This window comes from Salmo trutta, chromosome 34 (assembly GCF_901001165.1).
Source record: "Salmo trutta chromosome 34, fSalTru1.1, whole genome shotgun sequence".
Classification (NCBI taxonomy): Eukaryota; Metazoa; Chordata; class Actinopteri; order Salmoniformes; family Salmonidae; genus Salmo; species Salmo trutta.
In genome coordinates, this window is record NC_042990.1 from 5060381 (window position 1) to 5085212 (window position 24832).

General features: G+C 41.7%; 1 protein-coding gene across 1 annotated transcript in view; it reads right to left on the minus strand.

Annotated features, from left to right (window-relative positions):
- The window catches only part of atp9b (ATPase phospholipid transporting 9B), a 55957-nt gene extending 31430 nt beyond the window's left edge, over nucleotides 1-24527 (minus strand). The window contains exons 1-11 of the mRNA XM_029731399.1: nucleotides 24412-24527; nucleotides 21562-21735; nucleotides 18759-18909; nucleotides 14205-14318; nucleotides 13921-14029; nucleotides 12529-12587; nucleotides 12197-12248; nucleotides 9747-9841; nucleotides 8003-8083; nucleotides 6838-6913; nucleotides 5388-5464 (exon numbers count right to left, since the gene is read on the minus strand). Coding sequence (XP_029587259.1) covers nucleotides 5388-5464; nucleotides 6838-6913; nucleotides 8003-8083; nucleotides 9747-9841; nucleotides 12197-12248; nucleotides 12529-12587; nucleotides 13921-14029; nucleotides 14205-14318; nucleotides 18759-18909; nucleotides 21562-21735; nucleotides 24412-24491 — 1068 coding nt within the window. The 5' untranslated portion in view covers nucleotides 24492-24527. The remainder of the gene's footprint in view (nucleotides 1-5387; nucleotides 5465-6837; nucleotides 6914-8002; nucleotides 8084-9746; nucleotides 9842-12196; nucleotides 12249-12528; nucleotides 12588-13920; nucleotides 14030-14204; nucleotides 14319-18758; nucleotides 18910-21561; nucleotides 21736-24411) is intronic.
- Between the last annotated feature and the right edge of the window lie 305 nt (nucleotides 24528-24832).

The following is a 24832-nucleotide window of genomic DNA, read 5'->3' on the forward strand; positions in this document are numbered from 1 at the left end:
ATTTAGGTGTGGCAGGTGAGCCTGTAGCCATATTACTTCAACAGTACTTAACATGAGATCCTCTCTAATCTTTACAGGAATGTGGTTCTGAATATAAACAGTAACACCTCCACCATTGGCATTCCTGTCTCTTCTGAAGATGTTAAAACCATGTATTGATACCGCTGCATCTAAATGTATTATCTAAGTGAGTTTCAGATATAACATTTGTATACTGACTATCTGTTACTAGCAGGATTGTGGAGTAACGGATTACATGTGAAAAAATTAAATATAATACCAAAAACGATAACTGTAATCCATTACCAGATAAAATATTGTAATCAGATTACAGATACTTTTGAAAAAACTAGATGATTACTTCTTGGATTACTTTTCAATTCAGAAAGGATGTTTGCGAAAAAATATCTTTGGCACTTCTGTTTTCTTAATGACTCTCAAATCAGCATTGAAAAAAGCAGCAAGTTTAAGTTTGTTCCACCTGAGCGAGTCTGACCACAAGTCAGAGATCACCATGATGACACACCAAATGTGTTTTATGGATCGCAGGAAAAGTGCAGGAATAGGCTTTTTGTAGGCTACAGTGTGTGCAAATGGCGTAAGGCAATAAATAGGCCATAGTAGCGAAGAAATTACAATTTAGCAAATTAACACAGGAGTGATAGATGTGCAGATCATGATGTGCAAGTAGAAATACTGGTGTACAAAAGTTGGATGGGCTATTTACAAATGGGCTGTGTACAGCTTCAGCGATTGGTAAGCTGCTCAGAGAGCTGATGCTTAAAGTTAGTGAGGGAGATAAGTCTCCAACTTCAGCAATTTTTGCAATTCGTTCCAGTCATTGGTCAAACGTTTCAGGTAGCCTTCCACAAGCTTCCCAATAAGTTAGGTGAATTTTGGCCCATTCCTCCTGACAGAGCCGGTGTAACTGAGTCAGGTTTGTAGGCCTCCTTGCTCGCACACGTTTTTTCAGTTCTGCCGACACATTTTCTATGGGATTTAGGTCAGGGCTTTGTGATGGCCACTCCAATACATTGACTTTGTTGTCCTTAAGCCATTTTGCCACAACTTTGAAAGTATGCTTGGGGTCATTGTCCATTTGGAAGACCCATTTGCGACCAAGCTTCACGGTTGGAATGATTTTCTTCGGCTTGCAAGCCTCCCCCTTTTTCCTCCAAACATAACAATGGTCATTATGACCAAACAGTTCTATGTTCGTTTCATCAGACCAGAGGACATTTCTCCAAAAAGTACGATCTTTGTCCCCATGTGCAGTTGCAAACCATAGTCTGTCTTTTTTATGGCGGTTTTGGAGCAGTGGCATCTTCCTTGCTGAGCGGCCTTTCAGGTTATGTCGATATAGGACTCGTTTTACTGTGGATATAGATACTTTTTTACCCATTTCCTCCAGCATCTTCACAAAGTCCTTTGCTGTTGTTCTGGGATTGATTTGCACTTTTCACACCAAAGTACGTTCATCTCTAGTATACAGAACCCTTCTCCTTCCTGAGTGGTATGACGGCTGCGTGGTCCCATGGTGTTTATACTTGCGTACTATTGTTTGTACAGATGAATGTGGTACCTTCAGGCATTTGGAAATTGCTCCCAAGGATGAACCAGACTTGTGGATGTCTACAATTTTTTTTCTGAGGTCTTGGCTGATTTCTTTTAATTTCACCATGATGTCAAGCAAAGAGGCACTGAGTTTGAAGGTAGGCCTTGAAATACATCCACAGGTACACCTCCAAATGACTCAAATTATGTCAATTAGCCTATCAGAAACTTCTAAAGCCATGACATCATTTTCTGACATTTTCAAAGCTGTTTAAAGGCACAGTCAATTTAGTGTATGTAAACTTCTGACCCACTGGAATTGTGATACAGTGAATTATAAGTGAAATAATCTGTATGTAAACAATTGTTGGAAAAATTACTTGTGTCATGCACAAAGTAGATGTCCTAACAGACTTGCCAAATCTGTTTATTAACAAGAAATTTGTGGAGTGCTTGAAAAACTAGTTTTAATGACTCCAACCTAAGTGTATGTAAACTTCCGACTTCAACTGTATGTAGTAGAAAGCGATGGGTTAGACGAAGCCTACATAACCAACCCATAAAGTAAAATTTAACAACCATATATGGCCAGCTATGTAAACTTTAACATTGATTTATCCTGCAATAGATGTCGTTCAATTGGTAACATACATTTGTCTCTTCTAACGCCTCTTAAGGGGAAAGTAATCTAAAAGTAATGGAACGTTATCGGATTACGTTACTGAGTTTGGGTAATCCAAAAGTTACCGATTACAATTTTGGACAGGTAACTAGTAACTAACAAATTACATTTAGAAAGTAACCTACCCAAACCTGGTTACTAGCAAGTTATCGATTTCATTTACCTTGTTTCTTAGGATACATATGTTGATGTGGGCAATTTTTTTGCACTTTTCTGGGATTATTGATTGTTTTTATTGCTAAACTGCTAGGCTCATCAGAGAGAGACATGACCGTGATAGTTGTGTTTGAGCTGATAGGGCAGGGTGAGTTGTACACAGTGGACTTCCTACGAGGGCAAATCGCCTCAGTGCTAACAGTATAACTCAGGTTCATAGGCGCATGATTACTGCTGACAATAGCTGTAGGATTGACAGAGGCATTCATATAGACGTATTCCTTCATATAGAGACAGCGGGCTCCCTAGTGTATGAACTTATAAAGCTAGGTACTGGATAGGCAAATAATGCTTAAGCCATTTCTTAAGTCTCACTTTCAAGAGAGGACTTTTTTTTGTTATCCACTCCTAGCATAATGAGTTCCTCAACCTTATTACGTCAAGGGTGAAAAACACGGGAATAATCAGGCAAAAGTCTCCACTGCAGTCTTTTATCATGCAAACCGTGTTGTTGGGCAGAGATGAGTTTCTTGGTGGCACTTCCTGGTAAACCATAAACTGCATTGTCACAAACCTCCTTGAATACCACAAAAAGGAGCCAAAAAAGAGAAAGTTCCCATATTGAAATGGCTTTTCCTTCAAAAGGTCCCAAGTTTTCTTTTATTTCTCAAGTGCATCGCTCAGCCAATGGAGCATGTGGGAAAATGATGTCAAAAAAAGAAGTGCCCTTCCCCTCTCTGGCAGGGCTCGCAGCAAAGCGCCGAACACAGAGGTCTTTCATCTCCGCACCATGCAAACAAAAACAGCAAACCATAACATCTCCCCCTAAATAAAGGAACTTGGATTGAAAAGGGGGGAGGAGGAGGATGGGGGGTGTATATAAAGCAGGTGAATTCCAGTGCTGCTAAGCCCCTACCAGCCCCATTCCCCAGAGAACTGAGAGCACTGAGAGAGCAGTGACTGACTTATCTGCTGTAGTTAAACCCCCGCTGTAGAGGGGGGTAGAAATATCCTCCCCACCCCAGTGCCTCACTACATGGTTCATGCTTGAGCTATTGAGAAAAATAGGGGGGTTGGTAGATTAAAATTAAGAAAAATTTAAGACAGAGGACACAGTTTAATGGCTGAAAAGCAAAGGATACCCTTTTGCCTGAACAATGGACCAACCTTCATTTTCTGAGGCTCGCTGAGGATCAGATGAAGTCACTATTCATTCAGTCAGGGGGGGAAAGGACTCAATTACCTCAACCTAAAGATGCTATCAATGAATAAAAGTGCATATTTTACTCCATTCATCCCAAACCCATTAAAAGCGAAAGGAATTATTTAATCTGGCTGCACGGCTGTGTTTGTGTGAAATTTGATGATGAATTACAGCCTTGAGACATGCATATTCATTGAGCAAAAGCAAAAGAATCCTAAAACTAAGACCATGGCAAAAATAACAAGCAGGTAGTATATTCAGGAACATTCCACATGATTGTGCTTAAAAGAAAAGGGAAAAAGACAAAACAGCAGAGAAAGCATTTCAGATATTTTTGTATATCATGCTAACCATTCTAGTAACTGCCAATGTGCTCTGTGAGGTACCAGTGGAAATAATAAGTACAAAAGATCTTGCATAAACGGGATTCAATGAGGAATAGACGTTGGGGAATGTCTCGCATCACAGAACGTTGATGTTCTGTTTTAACAACATCAAAATAAAAAGAGCAAAGCTACACCTGATGTCCTGCCACTGAGATCAAGTGCATTGTAATGGCTTGTGTCACAATAGATTATGAGGCAAAAACCTTCTTGTGACTTTAGCCACACTGTATTGACTTTCTCCCCAATCTCAGTCTCCATATTGGCACTTCTGACATCTCCTTGAAATATTGAATTCCTCTCAGCCGCGGAGCTTACACAAAACACTGGCCCTTGCTGTTCGACCGGCAACATCAGCGATCTTATTAAAAGGAACTTGTGTCAAAAAATGTCCATAGTGAGGAGTGTGTCAACCAACAAAAAGGTTAACACAGAAGAGTGTGGTTGTGGCAAAAATCGTTAGGTAAGAACTCTGTACACATATCAGTGCATGCCAGAGATATTCTTCCTTCTACGGTTGCCAAAACAGTGCCAGACAGCGGGATCTAATCGATAGCCCTCTATCAGTTGACCCGCGTCCATCTAATCTGAAGATCTTGGGTTTGAAATCTTATATTTAGAAACGCGTTTTCATTAATCTCCTCGTTCTGGGGAGAATAAATGCTCAATGGGGATTCTGCAGGATTAACTTTGTGCTGAAAATGTAATTTAAATCCTGGGTTGGTTAATTTCCCTCCAGGTTAATTAGCATGGGGGTGACCTTTAGAATTGACAGGTCATCAGTGATTGATTACTGATTAGAGAAAGGCAGCGGAACGGAGAGAGGAGTTCTGTGGCTCTCAATGCTGTACGGGCCTTGAAACTTTTGAGGCTTATAATCTTACAAATCTGTCACCACTGAAATTTTATAAATGGTATGACAACATTTCAGTTTTTTTGTAGTTGCTTACTGTACATCTTTAATAAAGGGAGCCTTAAAGGGATACTTTGGCAGATGAACTCGTGGATCCCATTTTCATGTCTCCGTGTCTAGTATGAAGGAAGTTTGAGGTAGTTTCAAGAGCCAGTGCTAACTAGCGTTCGCGCAATGACTGGAAGTCTATGGGTATCTACTAGCATGCTAGCAGACGCCCATAGAATTCCAGTCATTGCGCTAACGCTAGTTAGCAACTTCCTTAAAACAACATGCAGAGACATAAAAATGGTATCAATGAATTCATCTCACTCTGGAGAAGTAGTTAAAGGGCCTCATTGCCAAAACCCCAAACATCCCTTTAAATAAAATAGAGGGGTTATATTTGGTGTAGCATTATGAGTTATCTGTTCATATAACAAGTCTCTTACACAAAAGTACATATAAAGACACAAATCTCCAACTTCTTTCTGCCTGTACACAAAAAACACTTACCTTATTCTTGGGCGAGGACGTGTTCAGTACACTCCTGGTCTCTTTTCCTGTGTAGATCACCACCCCTATCACTGTGCCTGTCAAACAGAGAGACAGGAAAGCAATGCTGCTCATTAACTGGAACACACAGACATTTCATCTTTGTCAAGTAAGCGGGAGGCAGGTAGCCTAGTGGTTAGAGCGTTGGACTAGTAACCGAAAGGTTGCAAGATCGAATCCCCGAGCTGACAAGGTAAAAATCTGTCGTTCTACCCCTGAACAAGGCAGTTAACCCACTGTTCCTAGGCTGTCATTGACAATAAGAATTTGTTCTTAACTGACTTACCTAGTTATATAAAAGGTATAAAAAAAATCATGCAAAGCGCAGAGAGCGGCTATGCTTGTAGCCGCTCAGCCCCACAGACAGAGACAGAGGTTTAATGGGTTCGGCTCCTGGCCGGACTCTTCCCATGGAAGCAGCTCTTAAAAGCCAATCGATACTCCACCACCATCTTTATTTGCAGATTCATTAAGGCACCCTTATTACAGAAGACAAATGTGTCATTAATATTAAATGATCTTAAATGGGAGAGCAAGACCACTAATATACTTATATACAGCCCATGCAATCCCCCAACTAAAAAGGCTAAGAGGGAGAGAGGACACGACTGGGTGAGAAAAAGGGTAAAGAGAAAAAAACTGAAAGATTAGGTGAGGAGGAGAGAACATTCGGTGAGGAAACAAATCAAATGTTATGAATCCCGACTGAAGATAAAAGGGCAAAAATGGGACAAATGGTTTTGGCACAGACGAGTTTTCATTTAAATATGTGAATAACTTCTCACACCTAATACAGCAAAACCGTGATCATCTGAGGAGTGCTTTACCAGTCCCAGACAAAGACCTAAGTCTATCGAGTGTCCTTCTGATGAAAGCCAAGGAGAGTTATGTGGTGGACGATGACAAAGCCTTACAAGAATGATGTCAGAGCTCTAAGTTAGGTGTGTGTGTGTGTGTGTGTGTGTGTGTGTGTAAGTAAAGGTGGGTTGGGGGCAATAAAGGATGTGTGTTTTTGTGTTCAAGGTCAGGCCAAGGGAGAGAGGGAAACCGCAGATCAATGGTGTGGAGAAGATGACGGAGAAAGCGTCAAACACTTTCTACTAAGACAACTGTGGTGTGGAAAATTAAGCTTAGCAGGCTGATGTAGGAGAAAGTTATACACTAAGCTCACACATTTAATTGAAATGTATTTAAATCTCCCATTTCCACATCATTGTATCTCACTAAAAAAAAGTCATTGGGTTGGATGGAAAATGTGATCCCAAGTCAAAAACAACTACACATCAGAAATGTCTAGATAAAGCTTAATTGCAAACTTTGGATGCAAAATGAAAATTACGCGTTGACCTCTCTTGGCCTATGACAGTAAACATATCCTAAACCACACAGTTGAGAAGTTTATTTTACTTACCAGATGCCACAATAGTGCTGGCCCAAAGGGTGTGGTCAATGCTCAAACTCTCATGGATTTGTGGGTCACCGTCTTCCTAGAGGGGAAAATTCAAAAATGTTTATATCTTTGCTCAACATTCAAGAAGTAAAAGGTTACTTTATAGGGTAATACCTGACCACCCATCCTTAGACGGTGCAGCCAGAATACCAGAAAGCCATTCAGTACCATTCATTTCCATAAGCACCTGCTACCATGGGTCCAAGCTACATACTGTAGCTACATACTCCCTTATCGATACTTTCACTAGATGTGGCGATAGTGGGGAAAGAGGCTCCTTTAAAAGAGTCCTGGGGGGGTTGCAGATGAGATTTCAGTGATACATAAGCCCCCAGAGGGCCTCGTATCAGAGTAGTACCCCCACCCCCGATGCTCTTAAATAAAGACGTACGTTGAAAACAGCTCGAGTCAGAATGAGTGCCGAGGCAGGGGCTCCGATTTCAGCTCGAATTGCATGCCTGATATGATAACTATGATACCCAAGCGCCCACATCCGGTCAATTCATTAAAACAGGGGAAAAGGTGCATGAAAAATAAAATGGCAGGTTGGCTGAATGCTTGCCCGCTCTGACATTGACATAATTTTCCACATCGTTCTCAGAGTCTGACCACTGAATGTAGAAGTAGGGAACACAGAAAGAAACAAAGCTTCATATCCGTCTTGAGGAAGGAAAGGAAAGCCTCATAAATAGGTACGTTTAGTTGAAGGGGGTCAGTGGGAATGGCCGGGACTAAAAGTACACGTTATGCAAAGGAAGGCCGCGGAGCAGAGCGGAGGATGAATGAGCAGAGGAAGTGCTCGCTCACTAAGCCTGGTGTGTGGCCAAGAGTGAAGGCGATACACAAAGCCCCTCTGTGTTGGGGCTCTACTCTCTCTGGGGGCTGCACTAATCTGCTATTAATAAAATAAAATAAGTGAGGGGACGGATGGAGGAGAGCAGGGAGGACCTTCCTGTGATGTCAGCACTCAGCACCATGCCTCCTGGAGATACTGCTGCTCACACTATTCTTTATTGTTGTCATTTGTCAATGTGGTATATCCCTTTGTGATGTTGATCCTCTTTTTGTGTTCATGTCATGTACCTTTCACATTCGTTTGACAGTGTGATGTCAGTGAGCCACTTACCCTTGTGAAGTTTCCCTCAAAACTGTGGATGTCCAGCTGAGGCTTCTGGGCATAGACATAAGCATTGATGGAAAAGAGGTCCTGAGAGAGGGGTAGAAATTACCTGAATAAAGTAATCAAGTAAATCTTTTCAAGCCTTCCTAACTCTCCCAGAGAGAGAGTATCGAAGGGTCAGGTCAGGTGTTGAAGAAACCTGTGAGGTTTGCCAAAGATAACACCTGTTATAAAAGGATGGGATTATCGTGTGTGTGTGTGTGTGTGTGTGTGTGAGAGAGACACAGTAAAAACAACCCAAAACTTTAAAAAAAAGATGTAACTGCAAACACACATACAGTACAGACACTCCCTTACTCTCTTCTATTATCTCAACCCCCTTAAAAACTGTATCAAGCTGGGGGCTCCCGAGTGGCGGAGGGGTCTAAGGCACTGCATCTCTGTGCTAGAGGCGTCACTACAGACCCTGGTTCAATTCCAGCCTGTATCACACCCGGCCGTGACTGGGAGTCCCATAGAGCGGCGCACAATTTGCCCAGCGTCGTTAGGGTTGTTAGCCATTTATTGTAAATAAGATTTTTTCCTTAACTGACTTGCCTAGTAAATAAAGGTTAAAAAGCGCAATTTCAGCTGTATGACCTGTCGCCGATCTTACTGCAGCCCACTCCCCTTGTGGAACAGAATTGATTGTAAACATTAAATTATTCAGCCAGGCTGCCTCTATGCACCGGGTACCCTCAGTTATGCTCACATAGTGCTCTCAGGGTGAGAACATGGCAGGGATGGGAAGATTATCTTACTCAGCCCCAGTGTAGAGCTGTTGCCAGTAGATACCTCCTACTGATGAAATAGAGACACTCTAGAGCCAGACACAATAGAGGCAGAATTATGTCCCTTTCTGAGACACAGTTGCAGCAAGTGTCTTCCCACATAGACTAAATGTCTCATCAAGATAGGAAATGAAAAAGGAAATGGATGGGGTTCTGAATCAAATGTTCAAATAAATAATGTGCTTATGTGAACAAGAGAGTTTTATGAGAAAAGTGTATCTGAAGTTAGAATTTGTAACCTCGATTAGTAATCTGGTCAAATAGCGATACTGAATTCTGTTGTTTTTCCCCTCTGTCCAACAAATTCAATTCACTCTCAAGTGTTACTGGGTTAAAGGTTATCCCTGTATAAAGATCATTCAATCATAACACATGGGACATATAACTAATAAAACAGAACCAAACAGCTCAATAGACCTCATCAAATTGACAGAATATGATTTGGTTAACAACTGTATGGATCTTTTCAAAAGCTTGTCACAATTCACTGAACGATAAAATGACCCCACAGCCTTCTAAAAATCATCCTGTTACAATAAGTAGGGAGGTTGGGTTTAATTGGGGTAAAAAGTAATACTACAATGATTGCCATCCCCCATCGACTGGAAACCTTATATGGTAATGCAATCATCCAGTTGACTTACTGAAACTTGAATTCTGTGGTCACATTAAGTAGTGACAGAAAAACAAACATAAATCTAAAGTGGTTAGTATCATCTCATCGTAGAGAAAGAAGGTACTGTGTTCTAGGGTATTCTGGCTGTCATGAGGATAAGGTTTCCATGCCACATTAAAGACCACCTAATACTGACAATAATGTTTTTAATAACACAAAATAGTTAACATAATATAATCACTGAATATAACATGACATTTGTCAGTTATATTAGTCACATACTGAGAACAGGTCATGTACATACCCCCAGAGCAGGTAGTCTTTGTGTGCAAACAACAGCAACTTTCAACTTCCAGTCGGTCTCTCCATCTAATTGGTCCGTCCTGATGAAACATGAACCTAGAAAAACAAAAGGTTTTACAGTAGGTATGCTTTTAATCCCTCATAAAAAAATTACTGAGTGTAATCAGAGACGTTTGGGTTTAGTCAGTACCTCAAATATGAAAGATATGCAGTACAGTGAAAGAAGATGTATACATATTATAAATATCAGTTCTTAGTCTGAAAGTATTAATGTACTAATGGTCAAAACATTACATTATGCCTGCTTTCAACATGTGTGCACTGCACGATATAGAGCCACTTAGCCATCCACAAGAGCCTAACAAATGCTTAGAGGTCATGAACTGTATGGATCTGAGGTAATATTCCATATGAAACTGACGGATGAGGACGGCTATTTGACAGAGAGGCTAAAGGGCAGCTTTAAATGGGCCCAGGGGATTAAGCATGATGGAAAACATATCGCTGAGGATGATTCATGGCTGCTATGATGACTCTGCTCACATAACACCACTGAGATGTTGTGAGGGCATAAAGACATCAGTGCTCCCTGCGAGGGCATATTGGCACATAGATCGATGGAAATTATGTCCAGAGCCTTTATTTCTCATGATACCTCTCAGAGAGGAGCCCGAGACCTGATGGGACCATTGATTAATTGATATTTAAATCATCAGTCACTGGAGGAGTCTGGGATATCGTTTACATTCCCCAGCCAATCAGCTGATGGTAGCGAACACAGAGGCCTCTGATGAGACGAGTCAGTAATACCACACTGAGCTCAATACTGTCCCTTATCGTCAGTCAAAGGCTCATTTCACTCATGCATTACATTCTGTAGTACTGCATCTATAGTAAAATCATGGATTGATGTTGAGTTTTTTTTATTACTTCTATTCAAAAAGGTGGACATGCTTGTTCTATTGCTCGTAAATGCAAAATAGTTCATATTTTGATTGATACTGTACTTTCGTGGGCAGGGTTTTTCATTACACATATAGGTCACAGGACAGGCCCTAAATCTACGATAAATCATAATCTGTGTTTTTCTGGACAGAGAGCCAGATCTAGGGTAAATCCTGCTACTTTACTATAATGTGACAAGAGAGGATTATTTAATTATGTGAGGACAGGCTTTGGCAGTCCTGTATTTGAATATCTAATGCTTTGGAAATTGGAACATGTTTATATCAAATACATTTTATCACTATTGTAACTGTAAAGAATTTGTTTGGGTGTTTATCATTCCCAAATCCGATATCTGAATGTTTAACTCTTTATTCAATCTACCGTACAACTTTTACTAGAAAAAGTACTAAACTCAACTTTACTTTTCCAGAAAGGTTTGTTTCAGTGAGCTACAGCTGAATTAGATAGAAAGACAAGGTGGGATATTGAACTGTCATGACTTTACTTTCTCTACACTATTGTATAACCAAAATTGCCAGTAAATATTAGCCAAGTTAAACATGACAGGGGAAAGCATAAAGTTACTGACTGGATAATGTAATAACACTCCTCTAATTGAACAATCCCTTCCCCTAATCATTTATATGGACTACATAACTTTGTAGTGGTCTGTTAATGTCAAACTTTATTATCTACACTATAAATGCACAATGTAAAGTGTTGGTCCCGTGTTTCATGAGCTGAAAAAAATAAAAGAATTAAATCACAGAACTTCTTCATGCACAAAAAGCTTATTTCTCTAAAATGTTGTGCACAAATTTGTTCACATCCCTATTAGTGAGCATTTCTCCTTAGCCAAGATAATCCATCCACCTGACAGGTGTGGCATATCAAGAAGCTGATTAAACAGCATGTTCATTACACAGGTGCTGGGGACAATAAAAGGCCACTAAAATGTGCAGTTTTGTCACAATACAATGTCACAGATGTCTCAAGTTTTAAGGGAGCGTGCAATTGGCATGCTGACTGCAGAAATGTCCACCAAAGCTGTTGCCAGAGAATTGAATGTTCATTTCTCTATCATAAATTGCCTCCAATGTCATTTTAAAGAATGGCAGCACGTCTAACCACAACAGCCCAGGTCCTCCACATCCAGCTTTTTCACCTGCGGGATCATCTGAGACCAGCCACCCGGACAGCTGATGAAACTGAGGAGCATTTCTGTCTTTAATAAAGCCCTTTTGTGGGGAAAAACTCATTCTGATTGGCTGGGCCTAGCTCCACTCCCTTGCCCAGTCAAGTGAAATCTATTGATTCGAGCCTAATTTATTTATATCAATTGACTGATTTCCTTATATGAACTGTAACTCAGTAAAATCATTGAAATTGTCATATGTTGAGTTTATATTTTTGTTCAGTATAATTACACTGATGGTATTTGTTGTGCTTTGGGAATGTTGTGTTTATTCCATGTTACAGACACTTTGAGACCCTACAACCCACCAGTCTTCTCTGATGTCCTTAGAAATATCATATCTGCAGGGATCCTTTGGTTCTGCAACAAAACATTATAATGAGATAAAAACAGAAAAAGATGAGGTGAGAATTAGCTAGTCAACTAAGGCCACTAAGTGAGCTTAGTATGGTTGTCAAAATGTTAGCGAGTGCAGTAACAGTAGTCCTGGGATATTCCTGAATAATTGAACAAGGTCACTTCCATGACCAGGCAGTTACAGTGATCCAGTCATATGAATCACTTAGGGCCATATGATACTCAAACACAAAGTGAATTTACAGGATTGCAACATTGCTCACAAGAGCTATAAGAGACCCACCTTTTCAACTATGATGAGATCTCCAACTTGTATGTCAGAACTTTTCACTTGAACTTTACCTGAGGGAAAAATAAAGACAACCAAGATCACAAATGTCTAAATAGACAGAAACACAGAAAGCAATCTCTAAAGTGGCTCCTTTACAGACACATTGACTGTAGATTGACTGCCTCATAAGACACACTATGAATGTTTAAACAGAGGTGAAATAAAATGCATGTATTGATCTTTGGTCGTTGAAAATGATGCTGACTCTTAAAACCACAACCCTGTTTTTCTATCACTCTTCTTCTCACTCCCTCAACTTTGAAGAGATTGATTACCTTGCCCATGCAAATGTAATACCCTTCTGTTTTGATCCCTGGTCTGAGGCATAGACAAAAACATGGGCACACCAGGTCACTCTCAATTATATCCATTCAATACCCTCTTTCCAACACATAGACACACACTAGACAGACACACCACACACTAGACAGACAGGAGGCACACACACACACAAAATAGACCAGGTGTGGGAAACTGTCGACCCGCATTCCTTTTGTGGGCCGCGGACCAATTACAACAAACGAAACATTTATTAATTCATTTTTGGGGGATTTCTTCTGGGAGCTCTTGAGAGTTAGAATAATAGAATACACGTGCAATTTCAAAATGTGATTGCTGATGCACAACAAGCAGTCACTCAATTTGCCCATGTCAGCTAATATCTTTTCGATTGGTAAGTTCTTCTAGTGGCCCGCTATCTGATTGTGTAGTAAGCATGGTGGAATTACCCACTGATCATCAGTTATGTTAAAAACTGAAAATATTTGCTTCCATCCTATGGCAAAATGTGTAGAATTGCAGCGAACTTGCTTTAAAATAAAACAACATTTTCTCTACGCCCCATGGCAAAATGTGCAGAATTTCAGGAAACTTACATTTTGTTATCATTGCTATCACGAGGGCGGCCGCTAAAATGTTTGGCCCGCAAGGTGTGGGGGGGGGGGATGTGTGTACGCAGACCAACGAGACCCGAGTTCCGTTTTTTTTGTGGCCCCCACCCAAGTTGCCCATCCCTGCACTAGACACACACACATTCTCTATTTGAAACTGACATCCCTCTCCAGTGTCATGGATATCACACTAGAGGATTTCCTCACACACACAACTGTTTGCAATCTTGGAAAGAAATCAATGCAATTACAGCAAGTAGAATGACTTTCGTTAGAATGCAGAACCCTGTGAGTGTTGTTCCTTAATTGCATGGGGCAAGCTTAAGTACAACTACAATATCATTCAGCATCATGTGACCAATCAATTGTGAGCAGAGGAGCAGCCATTTCCACAACAGTTACAGTAGTATCTTCATCCATACAGAGAAGGAGGATATTTTTTGTTGTTATGAACCTCGCACTGTGAGCTTGCTGTAGAGCTGGGAGTTCATCTCCTTGTCCCTCTGGTACCGTCGGACCTCGTCCACGGCCTCACGTACCATTGTAACAGCCATCACAAAGCCCTGGGTGGCAGAAATAAAAACACACAGTTGACATGTAACACACAAGTACTGACAGGATGTAATACAAGTGTGTTCATATTTAGGACTGGGACAACGTCAGTTTTTGTGTTCAAAAACAAAGGTTAGCCTATACAAAACATTCACACTAATCCTGAAAAGTGAAAAACACATTTACCAGAGGTGCCCAGTAGGTGTACAAGTACCCTATTTTTAGGGCTGGCACGAACTGGGAGCAGGCCACCACTAGAAAGTACAGGTTCAGGAAGAACTTGAACTGCTGGTAGAGAACCTGAGAAGAACAAGAAAATGATGAGTGAATATCTGCACTGAAGAAACAACGCAGACAACAGTCATAGCACACCGGATGGGTTAGATCAAATCAAACTTTGTCACATGCGCCAAATACAACCGGTGTAGACCTTACCGTGAAATGCTTACTTACAAGCCCTTAACCAACAATGCAGTTCAAGAAAGAGTTAAGAAAATATTTACTTAATAAACTAAAGTAGAAAACGATTTAAAAAAGTAACAATAAAATAACAATAACGAGGCTATATACAGGTACTAGACTTGGCGCTCCAGTACCGCTTGCCGTGCGGTAGCAGAGAGAACAGTCTATGACTTGGGTGACTGGAGTCTGACAATTTTTTGGGCTTTCCTCTGACACCGCCTAGTATATAGGTCATGGATGGCAGGAAGTTTGGCCCCAGCTTCCTTGGGCACAGGGACTATGGTGGTCTGCTTGAAACATGTAGGTATTACAGACTCGATCAGGGAGAGGTTGAAAATGTCAGTGAAGACACTTGCCAGTTGGTCCGCGCATGCTTTGAGTACACGTCCTGGTAATCCATCTGGCCCTGCGGCTTTGTGAATGTTGATCTGTTTAAAGGTCTTGCTCACATCGGCTACCGAGAGTGTTATCACACAGTCATCCGGAACAGCTGGTGCTCTCATGCATGCTTCAGTGTTGCTTGCCTCAAAGCGAGCATAAAAAGGCATTCGCTCGTTTGGTAGGTTCACGTCACTGGGCAGCTCGTGGCTGGGTTTCCCTTTGTAGTCGGTAGTAGTTTTCAAGCCCTGCCGCATCCAACGAGTGTCAGAGCCGGTGTAGTAGGATTCAATCTTAATCCTGTATTGACGCTTTTCCTGTTTGATGGTTCGTCTGAGGGCGTAGCGGGATTTCTTATCAGTGCCAGATTAGTATCCCGCTCCTAGAAAGCGGTGGCTCTAGCCTTTATCACTATGCGGATGTTGCCTGTAATCCATGGCTTCTGTTTGGGATATGTATGTGCGGTCACTGTGGGGACGACGTCGTCGATGCACTTATTAATGAAGCCAATGACTGAGGTGGTATACTCCTCAATGCCATTGGATGAATCCTGGAACATATTCCAGTCTGTGCTAGCAAAACAGTCCTGTAGCGTAGCATCCGCGTCATCTGATCACTTCCGTATTGAGCGAGTCATTGGTCCTGCCTGCTTTCGTTTTTGCTTGTAAGCAGGAATAAGGAGGATAGAATTATGGTCAGATTTGCCAAATGGAGGGTGAGGGTAAGTTTGTGTGTCTCAGTGTGTGGAGTAAAGGTGGTCTAGAGTTCAGCAACGACTTGGTGAAATATAAGATATTACAGTTTTTAATATCCCATTAGTAGGATAGTCTTGATCGTATTTCATCCATTTTGTTTTCCAATGATTGCACGTTGACCAATAGAACGGATGGCAGTGGGAGTTCACTCACTCACCTACGATTTTTCAGAAGGCAGCCCGACCCCAGCCACCTTTTTCTCCGTCTTTTCTTCACACAAATGACTGGGAGTTGGGACCGTTCCTGAGAAACCAGTATATCCTCCTCGTCGGACTCGTTAAAGATATTTGTCCAGTTCGAGGTGAGTAATCGCTGTTCTGATGTCCAGAAGTCATTTTCGGTCATAAGAGACGGTAGCGGCAACATTATGTACAAAATAAGTTACAAACAACACAAAAAACTCATAAAATAGCACAGTTGGTTAGGAGCCCATAAAACGGCAGCCATCCGCTATGGCGCCATTTTCACATTGAAGTGGAAAAAGATACAACAGCTCTGCTCTTACTTGTTACACATTAGCCTGTGTAGGGATGGAAAGAAACAGTGTATTTTTAAGTTCTCTCGTTAATTACATTGAGATTTCACTTTGCAGAGTCAAAGTGTTCCCAATGGCAGCGATGGGCACGTCCTGAGTCTGACAGAATAATCTATGAAGCAGAGCAACAGGTTCAATAACTGGGCCTACGTAAGGTGCGCATTGTCTTGATAGTACTGTACTGTGTTTGTCTAGATCAGCCTTTGTTTCAAGTGGAAGATATTTCCAGAGTAGATGTGTCAGATGGCACACACAACACACACCTGGGACAAGTGTCACACAAGAGTCCCAGGTGTGGTGAATCGACCACACATTACAGACACTGTCAACTTGTGCGTGATATTTCAGTGGGGAGTCTGAACTTCTTTAGCAGAGTGAGTTCAGATCAGTGATGCAGGAAAGACCTGCTTTCAAAAAGGTTGGCATACGACTCCCACTTAACTCCCACAGATAGCCAAATTCAATTTTTTTGTAACGATCACAATGATGAGCGCTTGCTTCCAGTCCCAGATTATTAGAGCCAATGGGATCAATGAATGACGCTCTATAGTTAATGAACTCCTTGACCTTTAGGATAAAGCATACTGCTAAACCATTTAATAATTCAAAGTGTAGGAGAAAAGCAGAGGGTTTGGCTCAATATGGATGAGAATATGTATGTTTCTGAGAGACAGTTGACATTTTATGACTCTGGCTGAAGACCAGTCTCTTCATCATGAAGCCATCTGGTAAATAAAACTGAGCTTTGTTCGATCTTAAGCTTTTTCTTCAGAGTCAAAATATGTTGGAAACTTAACATTACACCTCAGTTCGTGACAGCAATTTCTTCGCAGCATGTTCTTCTATACATTTTTCTAAATATATGTTGGAATTGTGTGCACCCTGAACTATACTGCTCCAAAAAATAAAGGTAACACTAAAATAACACATCCTAGATCTGAATGAATGAAATAATCTTATTAAATATTTTCTTCTTTACATAGTTGAATGTGCTGACAACAAAATCACACAAAAATAATCAATGGAAATCCAATTTATCAACCCATGGAGGTCTGGATTTGGAGTCACACTCAAAATTAAAGTGGAAAACCACACTACAGGCTGATCCAACTTTGATGTAATGTCCTTAAAACAAGTCAAAATGAGGCTCAGTAGTGTGTGTGGCCTCCACGTGCCTGTATGACCTCCCTACAACGCCTGGGCATGCTCCTGATGAGGTGGCGGATGGTCTCCTGAGGGATCTCCTCCCAGACCTGGACTAAAGCATCCGCCAACTCCTGGACAGTCTGTGGTGCAACGTGGCGTTGGTGGATGGAGCGAGACATGATGTCCCAGATGTGCTCAATTGGATTCAGGTCTGGGGAACGGGCGGGCCAGTCCATAGCATCAATGCCTTCCTCTTGCAGTAACTGCTGACACACTCCAGCCACATGAGGTCTAGCATTGTCTTGCATTAGGAGGAACCCAGGGCCAACCGCACCAGCATATGGTCTCACAAGGGGTCTGAGGATCTCATCTCGGTACCTAATGGCAGTCAGGCTACCTCTGGCGAGCACATGGAGGGCTGTGCGGCCCCCCAAAGAAATGCCACCCCACACCATGACTGACCCACCGCCAAACCGGTCATGCTGGAGGATGTTGCAGGCAGCAGAACGTTCTCCACGGCGTCTCCAGACTCTGTCACGTCTGTCACATGTGCTCAGTGTGAACCTGCTTTCATCTGTGAAGAGCACAGGGCGCCAGTGGCGAATTTGCCAATCTTGGTGTTCTCTGGCAAATGCCAAATGTCCTGCACGGTGTTGGGCTGTAAGCACAACCCCCACCTGTGGACGTCGGGCCCTCATACCACCCTCATGGAGTCTGTTTCTGACCGTTTGAGCAGACACATGCACATTTGTGGCCTGCTGGAGGTCATTTTGCAGGGCTCTGGCAGTGCTCCTCCTGCTCCTCCTTGCACAAAGGCAGAGGTTGCGGTCCTGCTGCTGGGTTGTTGCCCTCCTACGGCCTCCTCCACATTTCCTGATGTACTGGCCTGTCTCCTGGTGGCGCCTCCATGCTCTAGACACTACGCTGACAGACACAGCAAACCTTCTTGCCACAGCTCGCATTGATGTGCCATCCTGGATGAGCTGCACTTCCTGAACCACTTGTGTGGGTTGTAGACTCCGTCTCATGCTACCACTAGAGTGAAAGCACCGCCAGCATTCAAAAGTGACCAAAACATCAGCCAGGAAGCATAGGAACTGAGAAGTGGTCTGTGGTCACCACCTGCAGAACCACTCCTATATTGGGGGTGTCTTGCTAATTGCCTATAATTTCCACCTGTTGTCTATTCCATTTGCACAACAGCATGTGAAATGTATTGTCAATCAGTGTTGCTTCCTAAGTGGACAGTTTGAATTCACAGAAGTGTGATTGACTTGGAGTTACATTGTGTTGTTTAAGTGTTCCCTTTATTTTTTTGAGCAGTGTATTATAAATTGGTACATGACACATCTAATATAAGTTTGTAATAAGTTTTTATTTTGTCCTTTAGAACGACACATTTCAAATATGTCTAAAGAGCATCCTGATAGATAAGCTAACATTCAGCACTGTGTGTAAACTCACCCCAGGCACAAAGGTGAAGAAGTTGTACTTCTGGTTTTTGATGGCGTTCTTGGGGTACTTCTCCTCACACTTCTCTGGGTGGCCCAGCCACACTGTCCGGGCTTTCAACTCCTTCGTCCTCCGACACATACGAGCCAAGCAGTCACAGCAGCTGAGGGACAGAATGAAGAACGTCAACACCATCAGCCACGGGTGACGTTGTCACGAGAATCCCTTATTCCCAGTGAGTAGTAGTCCAAGAACAGAAGAAAAAAAGGTGTTCCTGCCAGGTATTCCAAACAAAAGGAGAAAGAATGACATCTTAAGAAACATAATTGGAGTACAACTACATAAGTCCCAAACAAGGTTTTTGCTTTCACGTTTATCTTCAATTAAACAGAAACCCTAAATAAATAGCCTGACACTAAACACGCTTTGTTCAGACGGCCTTCCTCATGGACGGCCTTCCTCATGGACGGCCTTCCTCATGGACGGCCTTTGGAAAGGTCTGAAGTGTGGCATCACTGCTATGGAAATAAAATAGGTCAGGTGAGCTACCAAAGGAAGTTGCGTAATGTTTACAGGTAGATTTTATAATGTAAAGAAACCTCTAGCTATGGAACGGTTACTTTACACAATTATCACGGGATTGTTACTGTATTACTGGGGTTCAGCCTGGATACTGCATAGTAGAGACTAGTACAGATTCTTGAGTACACATTCACATTCTCCCAGAGCAGGCTAGGTCTCTCATCGTTCATAGCATCGCTGAGGAGAAACAATGTGGTGGTCCAGCCTGCTAATTCAATCCTAAGCCATGTCACTGTTAATTAGATCTACTGGGTTGCTTTGACACAATTTTTAACAAAGCTCTTTTAGCACTTTAAATTAACTGAAAAGGTTAGGAGCACCCCAGGGCGGATTTCCATGTGAATGTTACGGCAGCCAGACTTCATTGCCAGCTGAAGAGACCAGTCAAGTCCCACTCAAGAGCCAGACATATGGAATAAATGCTTTTTAGGACATTATGTAATAATTGCACATATTGTCTACTCCATAGGTTCTTTGTGAGTTTTGCCAGGGGTGGCTGAGTGGCACTGGTAACATCCAGAGATTAGCCATTCTCTATGCATCTGAGACTACAAGAGGTTGCAAAGAGGCGAGAATATCTGTTTCAGTACAGTCTCTGCAAACACATTTGACATGCATAATGGCTACTTCATAATGGCTGAGTGATGTGGACTGTGTGTGATACAACTGCTTGTTTTTAGACAACTAGCTAGTGGTAGGGATAGCTAACATGGGTCTATATTCAGATGCATCTGACTAGGCCTCTGCCCTAAACTCTGGCACTAGGGAGAAGAGAAAGTCTGGCCTCATGGTGTACACCGTCATGCTGATTGCCTTGGCATTTACACTCTTTAAGCACATTGGCAAAACACAAAACAACATAAATCAACTTTGAAAAAATTATGTGTTTGTGTTGGCTTCTATGTAACCGCTCTCTACATGCCACCGTCCAGATTCATAAGTGAGATTATTTGCTCAAATGAATACTATTTAAATAATAGGACATTTGAATAAGCAGGGGTTATTCTGCGTGAATTATTTGTGTTTTATAATCCTCGGCTAAGCATACATAAAATTACTGGAAAGCATCAAACTGGTCAGCTGTGAAAAATCCGATTTGTTCATTAGGGAAAAGATCAATACGCAGTTTTGGGCTGGAGATGCACCACTGATAACCAAACGACACTGAAAATGTAATATTCTATCAAATTCATACATAAACATTTCTAAAAGTTATTTGTTTGGCATTAAAATATCCCTCTTCCATTTGTTTACAAACCTTATTACATTTTATTGGTGTTAGTGCTGATAAATATTTCACTCTAACACATTGTAAATTGTATTTTAGTAGAGGACAAAACCCGTCAAATAAATCATTAGCTGGATAAGCCGCATTGTATTGTTTGACCTCAAAGTATTTTGGGACTGGTAGTGCGTATCGAGGAACTCAACCAAAAACATCCCCTCTGCTCACTTCATGCACAGCTACCAGTGCGTTGGAAATCCAAACTGAGCTTCTCTGGCATACAATACAAATATACCAATAATGCCCCCTCCCCTCTTCCCCAACACACACACTTTGGGGCAGGGAATGACAATATTTTTGTGATTTGAACTGAAGTCCCTAAAACTACATTACCATATAGGGCTCCCGAGTGGTGCAGTGGTCTAAGGCACTGCATCACAGTGCAAGTGTATCACATCCGGCCTTGATTGGAAGTCCCATAGGGAGGGAGCCAATTGGCCCAGCGTCGTCCGGGTTTGGCTGGGGTAGGCCGTAATTGCATATAAGAATTTGTTCTTAACTGACTTGCCTTGTTACATTTTTTTTTTTTTAAATAAACAATTAAAAAAAGATATAGTATAGCTCATCTTTCAATAAAGCCACTGGTTGCTTGATGAAAAACAAAAACCTTCCGAGTGCCCCTGTAGCTCAGTTGGTAGAGCATGGTGTTTGCAATGCTAGGGTTGTGGGTTCGATTCCAACGGGGGGCCAGCACAGAAAAAAAATGTATGAAATGTATGCATTCACTACTGTAAGTCGCTCTGGATAAGAGCGTCTGCTAAATGACCCTCTTCCCAAAGTGTGCACTTACACATTCAGGACATGGATTTAAAAGCATTGGATTTGTGCAAGCATTAGCTAGAGGAAGTTTCCACCATTGTTAAATCTTTGACAGGGAGTGTGCAAGTCAGGAGAAGGGTGGAGAATCGGGATGCAGCCCAACAGTTAGTGGTTCCACTTCCCGCCTACCTGCCACAGAGGATCTTCCAGCCTCCCATGAGGAGCCACCCCAGGCCTCTCTGTCTCTGGTTGACCCTGGCCCGAGGCAGGGTGTGGTAGTCACTCTCATCATTCTCAAAACCTTCCTCAGACATCATCAGGGGCATTTCGTCCAAGTTAGAGGGTTCATCTTCTAAAGAATACCTGGAAAGGAAAAACAATAGGCTTTACTGTAAATAATACAGCTATATACAAGTTAATTTCAAGCAGGCACAGATACTAACAAACCTGCAGTGAACATATTGACAGAAGAGACCTTACAGCAAACGCATGTATGCTTACAAAATACAGACGTTTGATAACTGGGCTTGTTGTTACAGCAAAATATTTACAAAAACAGGAAGGAACTCATGGTAAAAGTGAGAACTTGGGAACTAACAATAATGAAGATGAGGGCAGAAAATTCTAGACAGTTGTTTACCCAGACAACAACAAAGGCCTATCAGGGTGAGGATCTGTATTGATTGCAACCTTAAAGCAGGGGAACTTGAACATTTGTCAGTTGGTTTCACTGATTCACTACCACTCTGATAAAGAAAAGGTTCAATTAATTAATTTGCTGACACATTCCTCCTACTTTATTGCATTACATCGATTCAACTGGGCTACATTTTTCACTTAACAAATAGGATCCTAGCATCCAGATCCAAACATGTATGGACCCTAACAGTCTTGATGCATGTAAACTAATCTCTACTGCATTTTAAAGCTTTAATATCGCTGATGTAGGAATGAAAGACTACTGACAAATATAATTAAGCCAGAGGAGAGGTTGGCTTGGTTTCTATGTCCTGGAGTAGCACACAATTCACATTAACACTAAAATAACAAAGGAAACTCGTCTTGGGGACATAATGTCTTATCCATAAGGACTTAAGGAAGTAGGAGCAGATCTACTACAATACCAGGTAGAGGGCCTCTCAATGAGCTGGACTAACTAGACAACATACTGTGTATTTGAGAACATTTGCACATTCTGTTAATCTTGCCTCAGTCATTGAATGGGTCCACAACTCTCCAATGCAACACAGACACATTTTGATAGAGAAGCTACAATGCAACTGGTTTAGTCCCATGAGCGTATCAGATTCACTGACACTAGGCTATATTGGTGATTAGAACAGCTTCTCCCCTGGTTACTGTAAACCCCTGGCTATTTTCCTTTCTGTGTTCATGTTATTCTATAAGTAGGTATAAGCTATTCCATTTCTTCAATTGATCCTTTGTAAAAAAGATTTACAAACCACTTTGCTTGAGTAATAATTGGCCCGTAAAAAATATCAAAGGGATAATGGATAAATAATTGAAAGTTGCAAGCAAGTGCAAAGGTTTGGGTCAGCCTACATTGTCTAGCATTTATTTTCAACAATGCATAGTCTCATCATGAAAACCTGTAAAATATGATACCTGCATTGTATCAATCATTGTTTCACTCTACACTGAAACAATGGTTCCCCTACATTCGAATGGAGGAGTGAGGAGCCATGCCCAAGACAAATGCTAGGCCTTGCATAATAATTTGGCCAAGCATTTGTTGATTAATCATTTAATTCCACCAACAACTACACAAAAATGGACAAAGGCAACAATTGATGATGAAAATGTGGTGTTGTTGTACTTGTAAAATATATACATGAAGAGCAGATGGAGGGCTTTAGTACAATCTCAGGGCCAACCCATCCCAAACAGTAACACTTGATGCATTTAAACTCTACCGAGCAGTGCAATACGCCAAGGCATACGATTCTATGAACTGGTAAATCAGGGAGATTCCCTACTAATGTTCCTGCTTATCAGAAATGTGAGTTTCTGTCAGACATATTATGTGGAGGGGATGTGGTGGAGAGAGTTAGCCTAGTTGGAAGTCATTCCAAAAGAAACTGCACTGCTGGAAGCATCATTGAGGATTTGATTAAATGGAAAACAAAAATGATTAGGACTAAGCTAGGCATATATAATAATATCTACAAAAAAATGAAGTGTGACGTTTTCATAAACTCAGACCATGCTGAATGTCCATGGCTAGATGAAGAGGAGTGAAAGTAAGGGACAACACCTTTTCAATAGAAACCACCTACAGAGATTCAAAGAGCCATGAAAATAGAATTGTGAAGGTGTAAGGAGGTAGGGAAGCACGTTTGCTGGCATTGCTTTCTTCAAAATGCACTAACAGACTCAGCAGTGAATGTCTTTATAATGGCCACATTCGAGGTCCATTAGCAAGGACGCATCCTCAGCAGCAGGTTATTGATCAGTAAGCTAGTCAAGCGCTCTGCCTCCAATTCTCTTCCTACACTGAGCCAATCCGGGCCAGCAGATGGGTCGCACTGTATTACCTAGTTTCATTAAGTAAATCATGAGTTCACTTGGAAATGTGGAAATAAGCACTGTTTGCCAATAAATAAGAATTTGTTCTTATGACTTGTCTAGTTAAATAAAGGTTAAATGTAAAAAAAATAAAATAGCCAACCTAGATGACAAAGAAGGGGCGAGTTGTAGAAAAACGTCATGTGACGCTTGGCGTGTCAGCAAAGCCGTTCTGTTATTTGGCGGTGCTTGGCAAATAAAGGGCTCCCGAGTCCTAGTCATTCCTAAAATAGCAATAGGTCTCGTCTACTTTTCCTAGTCAAGAGAGATTAGCAGTTATCATACAGCTAACATTAGCTAGCAAAGAACCCTGCTTCGTTTGTTGAGGCCAGATGTAGTTGTTCCGGCTAGTCACGGAACAACTATTATTTCAACGTCCCCAAACTACTGAAATGCAAAATAAATACTGATAACGATGTCTCCACCGGTTGAACAAAAAAACGTGTCCCATACCTAGAATGTCTTGCAGTGTTGTAATAAGCAATTTTTTCCGAGCCCTTCCGCATCGGGTTTAGTGGGATGCTGTCAGCCATCTTGGCTGGACTATACACATCTTGACGTCACTGCCAGTACCGGAAAATGCTTTTCTTACAGTATGCCGTGTTCAACGTATCTGGGAACTCGGAATTCTCCGACCTCGACTTCAGTGCGTTACAGACAACTGGGAACTCGAAAAAAAACGAGCTCCGACTAGGAAAAATCTTTTGAACGGTCATCCAACTCGGGAACGCGGGCTTCTTTCTCGAGCTCCGACTTTCCGACTTGAACATCACTGACTAACGTCGTGATTTCACCTAGCATTTTTCCGAGTTCGCAGTTGTCTCGAATGCACCATTATTCGGTCTGACTGGATTGACAGATGCGAATGTGGGAT